Here is an 11,164-nt window from a genome sequence, read left to right as displayed (position 1 = left end):
GACAGCCTCGTTTCCTGTCTGGGCTCCTGGAATCCTTAGGGTTGAGTCATGGCCCACTTCTTGGTTCTAGGGCATTGGCCTTGGTGGGAAATTGGTGGGGAAAGAAGAGGGACCTTGGAATCCATCCCCTTTTTCAAGGGGATGTCTATTTAAGTCAAACTGCGGATTAAAGGCTTGACCAAAGGGGCCGAACTTGGTTTTTCACCTTTCACCCAAGCGGGAGTACAGATCTCCGGTAGCTCAACTACAAGGCCCAGGATGCATTTCACGCCAGGGCCCGGCATGCAAAGCGCCCGTCCTGGCCACGCAGGCCTCGCACATGCTCAGTGTCGAGCGGCGGAGCCTTAGTTTCCATGGGTTCCCGGTACTTGGCGGGGGCGGGGAAGCGGCCACGCCCCCCACACCGGGCTCCAGGGTGGAGCCGGAATTTACCTTTGTACTGAACGTGGAGGGCGGGTCGGGTTGGGTAGAGTGGCGTCCGCCGGGTGGGGCAGAATCCACGTCCCAGTGTCGCCGTCTCCAGCTCCGGTCCGGGTCTCCAGCTCCTCGCGAAGGTTTGACTCCACGAGTCTGGCGGCCCCCACCCCCGCGCACCCTTGCGCCGGTCCCCCCGCCTCGGCGTGCTCAGCTGTCTGACGAGGGCGAGGCCGGCGGTAGCCCCGCCCCCAGGCCGGGGGTCGCGGGTACCCGAGCTTCCCAGGCCCTGCCCTTGCTGGAGCCCGTCACCTGACTGCAGGGTTTGAATCCTTTCCTGGCTGGGTCTCCCGGTCCCTGCCCCAGGTGTTCCACGGCGGGGTTTGGTCAGTCCGGAGGAGGGGGCGGGCTCGCTCGAGGGGAGGGAGTGCCCGTGGCGCCCGCCCCCTCTGATCCCCGCAGGTCCTGCCCCGCTCGCCTCCTACAGGTCCTTCCTTGGCTGCCATGTCCTCGGAAGCCACCGGGTCAACCGAGGAGTCGGGCCCGAGTCCCGATGGGGCGGACTTGGCCGTGAATCCCTACGACGGACTCCCCTTCTCTTCTCGCTACTACACCCTTCTGGCCCAGCGCCGGGCCCTCCCCATCTGGGCGGCCCGCTTCAGCTTCCTTGAGCAGCTGGAGAGCAGCCCCAGCGGGGTGGTGCTGGTGTCCGGAGAACCTGGCTCGGGCAAGAGCACCCAGGTGGGGGCGGAGTGCTGGGGGGCGGGGCTGAGAACATTAACCACGCCCACCCTGCGGACCTGAGTCGGACTGATCCCTCCTGATGATTTAAACCCTGACCCAAGGCTTGTGTGTCTCTTGACTCACCGACTAGGTTCCTCAGTGGTGTGCTGAGTTTGCCCTGGCCAGGGGATTCCAGTATGGCCGGGTGACCGTCTCACAGCCACAGCCTTTAGCTGCCCTGAGCCTAGCTCTTCGAGTAGCTGATGAAATGGATTTAAGCTTGGGCAGTGAAGTTGGCTACAGCATCCCCTTGGAGGACTGTACTGGACCAGACACCCTGCTCAGGTGGGGTGCTTCCTCCTCAGTCCCAGGATCCTCCCTTCACCCAGCACTCCTCTTAGAAACAATCAGCTGCACCTGAATGGCTATAGACACCAGTCTGTCCCTACTTACTTTTCTGTACTCCCTGTGCTGTGTTCTTAAAACTTTTGTCACTCCACCCAGGGACCCAAGTCCTTCCCCTTCTCTGACCAAAAAGGGCATCATGTACCAAGATTACAATCTTGCCGCCATATTGCTGAGGCAGCCTAGCACTAAGCTTGGAGTCAGGCAGATATGAAGTCAAACACCACTTCCTTGGACTAGTCACATAACCCATCTCTGCCTCAATTTCTCACCTATGGGAGAACTGGATTGTGACTTCTCCCTTCTAGTTCTAAATCCATGAGCGAGTCCTGACTCATACAACACAAAGTCCTGGGTAGTAGTGACTGCCATACCTCTAGGGCAAGCTGTGTTTCAGCCTGACTCCTAAACACTCCTTCTCTCCTTTCCTTTTGTTGACAGGTTCTGTTGGGACAAGCTGCTATTACAGGAAGCAGCCTCAGCTCGAGGGGCAGGAGCTTGGGGTGTTCTGGTACTGGATGAGGCCCAGGAACGGACAGTGGCCTCCGATGTGCTGCAGGGATTATTGCGGGATGCAGGGTTGGGGAACAGCCTCGAGGGCCCACGATTAGTTGTGGTCACTGATCCAGCCTTTGAAGCCAAGCTCTCTGCCTTTTGGGGTAACCCTCCTGTGGTGCGGGTGGCCCAGGGGCCTGAGGAGAGCCCTATTCCTGTGTACAGGGATCCGGCTCCCATAGATTTGGTGGGTGCCGCCTGCCAAGCTGTGTTGGAGTTACACCAGGGTGGGGCTCCAGGGGATGTGCTGGTCTACCTGCCCAGTGAGGAGGTGAGTGGGATCATGAGAGATGCTGAAAGGAAGTCTTCAAGAGTCAGTTCCTTTTCTTAACGCCAGCACCTCCCCACCTTTCCACAGGACATTTTGCGGTGTTGTGAGTGTCTTGGAAATGCAGCAGAGCGCTTGGGTCCTGAGCTGAGCCCATTTCAGGTGCTGCCACTCCATGCTGGGCTTGGCCGGGCAGTTCAGGCTGTGTATGAGGATGTGGAGGGAAGCCCTCGAAAGGTTGTGGTTACTCATTGGCTGGCTGACTCATCTTTCTCACTCCCCTCAATCCACCACGTCATTGACTCAGGGCTGGAGCTTCGAAATGTGAGGGACAGGGTCTCTGCCTTTGAGCAGAGGATGAGGCTGGGAGTGCAAAGGGCTGGCTGGGCTAGAAATAGGAGACTGATCTGTGACTAGACCTGTGGGGGATAGGTTTACAATCCTCAGATCCGAGCTGAGTCCCAAGTGATAAGGCCAATCAGCAAAAGTCAAGCAGAAGCCAGGAGGCTGAGGACCAAAGGCTCCCCACTAGGTAAGAAGCCCATTTGTTCCAACTGAAATCCAATACAAGCACACCACCCCTAAATGAAGGCAAAGAGGAGAACCTCCTTTCTCGGAATCCTTCCTTCATTTTCTCCCTTCAGGATCCTGCCTCCGCCTGTATCCTAAGTCTTTTTTGGAGCTAAGAGCTCCCTCAGTTCCTCCACCTCGGGTATGTGAGGAGAATCTCAGCCGACTAGTGCTGCTGCTGAAGAGGAGACACATTGCAGAGCCAGGAGAGTGTCACTTTCTGGATCGGCCCGGTGAGACGACCTCCCCATGGACAAGTGAGATGCTGGACCCCTCAGAAACTCCTCCAGCTCTGACTCATTCTCTGTCCTTTCTAGCCCCAGAGGCGCTGATGCAGGCTCTGGAAGACCTGGACTATCTGGCCGCCTTGGATGATGATGGTGACTTGTCAGACCTTGGGGTCATTCTGTCCGAGCTCCCCCTGCCTCCTGAGCTAGCCAAAGCCTTGCTGGCTGCTTGTGAATTTGACTGCGTGGATGAGATGCTGACCCTAGCAGCCATGCTCACCAGTAAGAACACACCCCATTTCCAGTCAATGTAGCCAGCTCAGACACTGTCTTTGGAGCTTAGCCTCAAGAGAGACAGCAATTCTAGGTGCTCCACCCACTAACGTTGTTCTGCTCCCTCCTCCCCCACACTCCAGCTACCCCTGGGTTTGAGGGCCCCCCAAAGTGTGCAGAGGAGGCTGCCCGACGACGAGCATTGGAGCATCCAGATGGTGACCACAGCACCCTAATTCAAGTCTATGAGACCTTTATACAGAGTGAGTGCCTTTCTCCCTCTGTTACCTCCCTCCCCTCAGCAGTCCAGACATGGTTTTCCTAAGGTTTCCTGGAAATGGAAAATAGCACATGTAGGGTTGTGGAGCTGGGGACTGGCAAAAATGCCTAGTAGGGGGACAGAGACCTAGGGAGGGCTGTGGGCTGTGATTCCTATTTCTCCTAGGTGGGGAAGATGAGAACTGGTGTCGGGATCGGGGTCTGAGCTGGACAGCACTGTGCCAGGCCCGGGCATTTCGGGGAGAGCTCCTGGAACTGATGCGTCGAATTGAACTTCCCCTGTCTCCACCAGCATTTGGCTCTGAACAGAATCGAAAAAATCTTCAGAGAGCCCTGGTGTCGGGGTACTTCCTCAAGGTGTGACTGGGGGGGACCAAAGAAGCTGAGAATGATGGTTTTGGGAGGGGTTTCCTCAAAACAGGTCAGGAGAGGAATTCCTCCTGGCTAGGAGGAGATTCTATGAGGTCATTTGAGGGCCAGGGCTAAGGGAGGAAGGTCAGACTGGAGGGAGGCGGCAATCCACTTGGGATTTTGCCCTCTTGCCTCCCAACCCCTTCCTTATTGGCTTCTCCAATTTTCAACTATTTCCCTTTCACTTGTACCCTTTGGCCTCCCTCATTTAGGTAGCTCGAGACACAGACGGGGCTGGCAATTATCTGCTCCTGACCCACAAGCATGTGGCCCAGTTGTCCCCATCCTGCTGCTACAGAAGTCGACGCCCACCAGCCCAACCTCCACCCTGGGTGCTGTACCATAACTTTTCCATCTCCCAAGACAACTGCCTCTCCATTGTGTCTGAGCTTGAACCCCACATGTGAGTGCCTAATACCCTCTTTCTTTCCCCTGGGAGGTGAGCCCTAGGGCATCTTTTGGGAAGGAGTAAGTGCCTTCAGGGAAGAAAGAGTTTCTTAAATCAGGGATGAATGAAGAATAGGATAGATGACCTTTTATGAGAAGTAGCAGCAAAGCATATTTCCCTCTCCCAGGCTGGTAGAGTTGGCTCCCCCCTACTTCCTGAGTAACTTGCCTGCCAGTGAGAGCCGAGACCTTCTCAATCAGCTGAGGGAAGAAATGACTGGAGTCTCATCAGGGAATGAACCTCCCACCCAGGACCTCAACCTAGATCACAAGGATGCCTGTGCTCTGCAGTGACCTCTGCCTAAGGAACCAACCTGGAGATGAGCCACAAACAGGAATGCCGCCTTTTCCCGCCCCAGTGCTTAGACATGAGGCTGGCCAGATCCGTCAGCCCTGGGTTTTAGGGCAAAGTCTAAAGCCAGTAGGTGGGGCCTAGCAAGTTGTATGACTTGAGGGGACAGTGTATGGGTGCAGAGGGATACAGCATAAGGACTTAACAAGAAGGGGCAACAGCTCACATTAGCCCAAAGCCAGAATGACAAGACTTCTGTGGGCAACAAAACCCACATCTTAGGCCTGTCCTTTTTGTTAGAGAAGAGTCCACATGCCTCTTTCTTCTCTCCTCCGGTTCCCAACCCTTCATAAAGCTTTTTCTATGCCTAGATTTTTCTGGACTTCTTAGACACATTAGGTACTGTGAACATAAGGAGTTCGTGATTCTGGGGTTTGGGAGTGGGATGGGATGGTGACAGCTAGGTATTGAAGTGGATGGAGTGACAGGCCTGGAGTCAGACCTAAGTTCAAATCCAGCTTCATAGACTAGGTGTATGTCCTTGGGCAGGTCACTTAACTGCTGTTTGCCTCAGTTTCCTCATCTGTAAAATGGTGATAATAATAACACCTACCTCACAAGGTTGTTGTGAGGATTCAATGCAGTCATTGTAATGTGCTTAGCCCAGTGCCTGGCACATAGTAAGCACTATATAAATGCTGGTTAACTATCATTATTGTTATTATCCTTATCTCCAAGGCTCAGGGCCATTCTACCTCATCCTGTTCCAGCCCACCTCCCTAAGGACCACCTGAGTGGGTGACCAAAGCTGATGGATGATTTGGTCACAGCTATCTTGGGCCTTCACAGGAAAAACATTGCATTAAGTGTTGAAGTAGAGGTGGTGCAGGCTGCTGACAGCTTGCAACCAGCCACCACAAGCCCCCTTCTCTTTTCCCCAGGTTCTACTTGGAGACAATTGTAACCCTCCCTCCCCAGTTTCCCTCTGAGCCACCCCAATTCCTTTACCAGCCAAGGGAAAAATTCTAACCTTTGCTTTAGACACATCACCACCACCATCTTCATAGACTGAGAGCTGGAAGGATTTCAGAGACATGATGTCCTCTTCTTGGAGACCTTGGTTTCCTTTACTGGATCCTTCTCCACTGGGTCTGCTAAGGATGGGCATCCTCCAAGACACCTCTTCTGTTCTCCTGTAGTCCTTCCATCCCACTTGGCTCATTCTCTCTTGCATTCTTTTCATTGCCCTAGAGCTATAACTATCCCTAAACTAATCCTTGTGCTGGGAACTCGTTACAGGATTCATCTCATTCCCCACAACCATGGATTTATCCTTGATAAATCTTTTAGCTCTTTCCTTTGCCCTGTTTCCAGTCTGTCGATAAGCCCTGTGAATTTGAACTCTGAAAAGCCCCCACCGCTAACCTCTCCAGTCTCCACAAGCCAAACCCCACTTTGTGTCTAAACTAATACATCTTCCTACTTCCCACCAAATGAGATATTTATAAAGCACTTAGCCCAGCTCCTGGAACATAGGTGCTATATAAACATTAAGTAGTACTATTTTTCCCTTCCCCTTCTAATGTATCTAGCAGGTTCTGCTGGTTTAAAAAATTCTACTTGTTCAATATTCCGACTCCGTTTGAGTTCACAATGAATGGCTTTTCTGTCATGCCCAAGCTGTCTTGTCTGGTTTCAAGCTTTGCTGAGTAACTTTTTCAGGGACATACAGACAGACCCCTGTATTTCACCCCGTTGTTTTCCTATGCTTAATTACAGACGTGTGTCTTTTGGTCTACCCTGGATTCTCTGGCTCCACCCTCCTATGGAGCCCTTCCCCACACAACTTACTGGGAACTCCGCAACCACATCCGTTTGAATGGTCAAGCCCTCCCCTACTATCACCCCCACCCCCACCCCAATTGGTCATTCCCCAACGGCACCCACCCAAACGCACGCCTCTTGGTCACGTGCTCACACGCTAACCGTCACATTAACGCAGACTCCTCCAAGTCCTCAGGGTCACGCGCCCTCCTCACCTTGCCCCCTCTCCTAACCGTCAGGGTCACGGTCACTCGAGGCTCCCGCCCCACCCCCACAATCCTTCCTGCAGAGTTACCCCGCTGCCTCTGCTGCCAAGAGGTGCGCTTGGCACTGAAGCTGGAGACGCTGGCGGATTCCCCAGAGCTCAGGACTACTGGCTTGGGCTGCAGTCGTCGTTCCTCCCCACCTCCCGCGCAAGCCTAAGCCTCGCCCCTCACTGGTCCTCGCTGGCTGTCATTGGCCAATACTTAAAAGTCAGTCCCACCTCCCAATCTCATTGGTCTGTTCCGCTCGGCCCCGCTCTTTCAACTAGGTCCCTAAGGCTTCAGGTAGAAAGGTGAAGCCAAGAAAAGGCTGCAAAGACCGTGTGCTGAGCCGAGCCGAGCTGCGAGGTGGGGAGCGATGGGGTTGCCACTTAGGGTATGCTGGATCCTGTCTCCAGCACTCATTTAGCAATAGGAGCCCTCGAATCCGTAATGGGAGCCGATCCGCTACAAGGGAGAGCAGGGACTAGGGAAAGACACTGGGCGGAGGCGGGTGGGGAAGGGAAGCAACCCCCTCCTTCCAGGCAGCCAAGGTCTCCTCTACGGAGCTGAAAAAGGAACCTGCCTGAGTCCACAGAGCTCGCTTCTGCCTCACGGACTTTTTATTCCCCGAGTTAATCACTTAGGGAGAGAGGAGGGGGAGAAGGGGGCACCTGGGGAAGGCCTGTCCTGGTCACTTCCCCAGCACCGCTCTCCACTGTCCAGCCCTAATTATCCATGGCCTCAAGTAGTCAGTGGGCTTCCCACCCCCACCTCACATCGTAAGCTCAGTGGGGGCAGGGGGAGGCGGGGGAGGGGGAGGGGGGGGTCCTGCCGAATCAGAACCTGGGACCTGGCCTCCAGCAGAGAGGTAACAGGGAAGGGGTGTCTGGCCAATGGTGGAGGGGTGTTGTGGCTGGTCTGGGAGGGGAGCACGGTGGGTACAGGAGGGTTGAGGACGGGGTCCTCTCCCAGCAAGAGTGTCTGTCTAGCTAGGTCCTCTTGGGGGCACAATGTGTTGATCCCTCCATGCACGGACAGTTGGTGACCAAGGACTGTTGCTCTGTAAAAATGGGTATAGGTAACAGGCCAACTCTGCAGTCGGCAAAGCGTTCAATCAGGTCCAGGTGAGAGTGACAAATCAGCCCAGTCTGTGCCGGAGGGAAGTGTCTGATATGGAGACAAGATATCCCGTCCAGGTAGGTATCCAGATGGTGTCTGCTCAACCCTACAGAAGGCTTGGTGTCCAGTCTGTGGGGGGCTCTGGGGATGCAATGTTTGACCTAGTCCTGGAGGGTGTGGAATGTATCTCCCAGGCTCTGGACCAGGCTCCCCCTCAGACAACGGAGGCGAGGCCAGACACGGAGGCGACTTTATTGTCCTCAGCCCAGGGTTGCAGATTCTGCAGCGCGAACAGTGAGGAGTTGTGAAGACACAGAGGGTCAGGTGGCAAGGGTGGCCGCAGCGGCCTAGGCAAAGCGTCCTGCTGCAGGTGCAGGAGCAGCCTCCCTGCGCGGTGCCTCTCGGCCTCCCGCTCTTCGGCAGTTTGTCGCCTGCATCAGGAGACCAGAGTTAGCAGAGAGGGTTGGAGGAACGGCCCCTCCTATGCTTGTCCCCCACTAATAGAGAGCGGTGCGGTGCAAGTGGACAATGCAGGCTCACCGGACTCCCAGTTTCTGGGAAACTGACCTGCCTGCTTCTAATTTCCTCCCCCTGAATTCGTCCGCTCCCCTTCACAGTGGTGTGCCTAGTGCTCCCCTGCCCAGGTTATCCCACCCTTACCGCCACTTGGTCCGCCGGTTCTGGAACCACGTCTTGACCTGGGCGTCCGTCATGCGCAGGGCCTTGGCTAGCGCCGCTCTCTCGGCCGAAGCCAGGTACTTCTGGCGCAGGAAACGCCTCTCGAGCTCTAGCACCTGCGCCCGAGAAAAGGATGTGCGCGGCTTCTTTCGCTTAGGAGGCGTCCGGTTCTGGTAAGGGTGGCCCACACGGCGGGCCCCAGAGAACGGGGACAGCGCAGCTGGGGGAAGAAGAAGACAATGTCCCAGCCCAGCCAGCGGCCTGTTGCTGCCCTCAGCCGAGGCACAGCAGGTGGAAGTGCAAGAAATCTGGATCACTGAGCCCTCCTTCCCATCTCCCCCTACACAGGTTCCGGGGCACCCAGACCGCTCACGTAGGTCTGCTCACCCCACCAAGCCCAGCCCGGTTCCTGTACCGGTTCAGAATCACGTAACCGGTACCCCTGGGTTCCCCACTCCCCACTCCATCCCCATAACACTTCCTGGATGTTGAAGAGGCCCCTTCCTCCCAAGCAGCATTTCTTGACTGAAGGAAAAAATTAATCCCAGAAACAGGGGAAGGAGACAAACGAAAAACGCTTAAATTAACTGCTCTTCCCCAGGACCAAGTTCTGACCCGTAGGGCAGACCCGCTAGGGAGAAGAGGATGGTGAGGGTCAGATTACACCAAATTCCCATATGCTCATAGCCCCCGGCAGTTACGGGTATTTTAGAACTTCTAACTGAACCTTCTTTCTAAACTTTCCCCCATCTCGATGTATACAGTCCTGATGGCAGTTTGGGTCTCTAAAACATTTTTGGGTTCTTTCTAATTGTCTTGGTCTAGGTCCTTAAGCTTCAGGTTCTGAGATGAGAGAAAAGTGAATGCGAGTTTAGTGGGAGTTGGGTGGATGGGTGGATATTAGGGGGTTAGTAGAATGTAGATATCCAGCCGGGAGGGGTGGGGGTAAAGATAAGGAATAAAGAGAGACAGGTTCTAGTCAGGAAGGCTAGGGAAAGCTAATATTTATGGGAGAAGAAAAGGTATCTATAGATGTGTTCTAACATGAGATGTCCAGAAAGCATGGGAGATTCAGGTTTGGGAGAAAAGAATGGATCAAGGGTGGGGTATGTGGGGAAAGTGGTCTAGGATTTTAGGATTAGGTGAGGGAGGGCATTGGGGATTCAGTAATGAAAATCCAAATCGTCAAATTGGGTGAAAGAATTACTCACGAATTTCCTGAGTTCTTTAGTATTCTAGAATTAGGGAGGAGAACAGAATTTTATAGAAATACTTATCTTGGGAAGAGGGTTTTATTGGATCATCCTGGATTTGGAGATAAAAAAGTGTGTGCGCAGGGGAGGATTCCCCAAGGAAATCCTGTAATTGGGAAAAGATAGGGAGGCAGTGGGTTTACACATAAAAGTGTAATTGGGAAATTGGAGGCTTGGAAATATTAGTTTGGGAAGGACACTTTGCGCCATGAGGGTTTTGCAGAGCTTAATACTCGGGGGGCGGGGAGGCGGGGGTAGTGGGAAGAGACAGTTTGCTATGACGGTTCCTGAGGCCGTCCTAGGATTAATGAGAAAGGTAACATTAGGAAATTGAGGATTTAAGAGTTTCAAAGTATCTAGTGGTGGGGATGATGCACAAAAAAGAAAGGAATCTTGAGTGAAGCAGGATGGGGTTGAAGGGGAAGAAAGCCTGCCCCACCCCACCCCCTCACCTGTGAGCCGGTCCTTGGCAAAACGGCGGCTGCTGTCCATCCAGGGGAAGGTAAGGCCAGATAGGCCTCCTCCAGCGCCTAACCCGGGGGTGCCTGGGGCTGCAGCTGGGCCCCCAGTGTGGGGCGGCACGGGGAGGGGCCGATGGGCGGGGACGCGGATGACGCCCCCGGTTGACCCCCCGCCGTGACTCCCCGGAAGAGAGGCCAATGAACAAGAGGGGCCATAGCCCGAGGGCCCAGCGTATCCACCAGTATACAGTGCACCCTCAGTCTGCCCCACGCGGCCGGGACCCGGGCCAAGGCAGCCACTGCCAGGCGGCTCGGGGCCGCTCAGGATCTGGTCGATACCGAAGCTGATGGGTTCGTGGTGCTGGAGGGTCTGCGGTGCTAGTCCAACCGGATCCATGGGGAAAGGACCTGCCAGGACTAGGTCGTATGCTGGAGGTGAGGAAGGAGAGGCCGCAGGGGTTGCAATTATGGGGCGGCCTCGGGAGCTCAGGGGCCCGCAGACTCCAGGAGCATCTTCTCTAGGCGCTGCCCGGGTCCGGACCTGTGCCTGTTGCCCTGCGGCCCAGAGGGGCCGCCATCTCTGGTCGGGACTGGGAGTGGAGTAACTCCCGGACCTGCAACCCCGGGGTCCTGGCCCCGAACTTGGCTGAGGTCCGGACTCCGAGGCTCGAGACCGATGGACACACAGATAGACGGACGCTGGGGCTGCGGCTACCCAAG

At 55.1% G+C, this 11,164-nt stretch overlaps 2 protein-coding genes across 2 annotated transcripts; one reads left to right on the top strand and one right to left on the bottom strand.

The window, feature by feature from the left end:
• Positions 1-319: 319 nt before the first annotated feature.
• Positions 320-5,576, top strand: DQX1 (DEAQ-box RNA dependent ATPase 1). The gene is made up of 12 exons (XM_072619877.1): positions 320-554; positions 902-1,155; positions 1,289-1,482; positions 1,984-2,368; positions 2,456-2,689; positions 2,798-2,897; positions 3,010-3,168; positions 3,253-3,444; positions 3,579-3,698; positions 3,881-4,071; positions 4,338-4,528; positions 4,701-5,576. The coding sequence occupies exons 1-12, from the start codon at positions 320-322 to the stop codon at positions 4,864-4,866; spliced, it is 2,421 nt and encodes an 806-aa protein (XP_072475978.1). The 3' UTR covers positions 4,867-5,576.
• Positions 5,577-7,550: 1,974 nt separating this feature from the next.
• On the bottom strand, positions 7,551-10,930 carry TLX2 (T cell leukemia homeobox 2). The gene is made up of 3 exons (XM_072619892.1): positions 10,436-10,930; positions 8,713-8,950; positions 7,551-8,483 (listed from the first exon to the last, which is right to left on the bottom strand). The coding sequence occupies exons 1-3, from the start codon at positions 10,839-10,841 to the stop codon at positions 8,267-8,269; spliced, it is 861 nt and encodes a 286-aa protein (XP_072475993.1). The 5' UTR covers positions 10,842-10,930; the 3' UTR covers positions 7,551-8,266.
• Between the last annotated feature and the right edge of the window lie 234 nt (positions 10,931-11,164).

Source organism: Notamacropus eugenii, chromosome 6 (assembly GCF_028372415.1).
Source record: "Notamacropus eugenii isolate mMacEug1 chromosome 6, mMacEug1.pri_v2, whole genome shotgun sequence".
NCBI lineage: Eukaryota > Metazoa > Chordata > Mammalia > Diprotodontia > Macropodidae > Notamacropus > Notamacropus eugenii.
This window is presented reverse-complemented; position numbering and strand designations above follow the sequence as displayed.

Bases quoted from the DNA above. Each gene is read 5' to 3' on its own strand.
- TLX2 (XM_072619892.1), bottom strand. From the start codon at position 10,841: ATGGATCCGGTTGGACTAGCACCGCAGACCCTCCAGCACCACGAACCC. The intron at 8,951-10,435 runs GTGAGGGGGTGG...TTCTTCCCCCAG, and splicing joins TGCCAAGGACCGGCTCACAG to CTGCGCTGTCCCCGTTCTCT. The intron at 8,484-8,712 runs GTAAGGGTGGGA...CTCCTGATGCAG, and splicing joins AACCGGCGGACCAAGTGGCG to GCGACAAACTGCCGAAGAGC.
- DQX1 (XM_072619877.1), top strand. From the start codon at position 320: ATGCTCAGTGTCGAGCGGCGGAGCCTTAGTTTCCATGGGTTCCCGGTA. The intron at 3,169-3,252 runs GTGAGACGACCT...TGTCCTTTCTAG, and splicing joins TCACTTTCTGGATCGGCCCG to CCCCAGAGGCGCTGATGCAG. The intron at 4,529-4,700 runs GTGAGTGCCTAA...TCCCTCTCCCAG, and splicing joins TCTGAGCTTGAACCCCACAT to GCTGGTAGAGTTGGCTCCCC.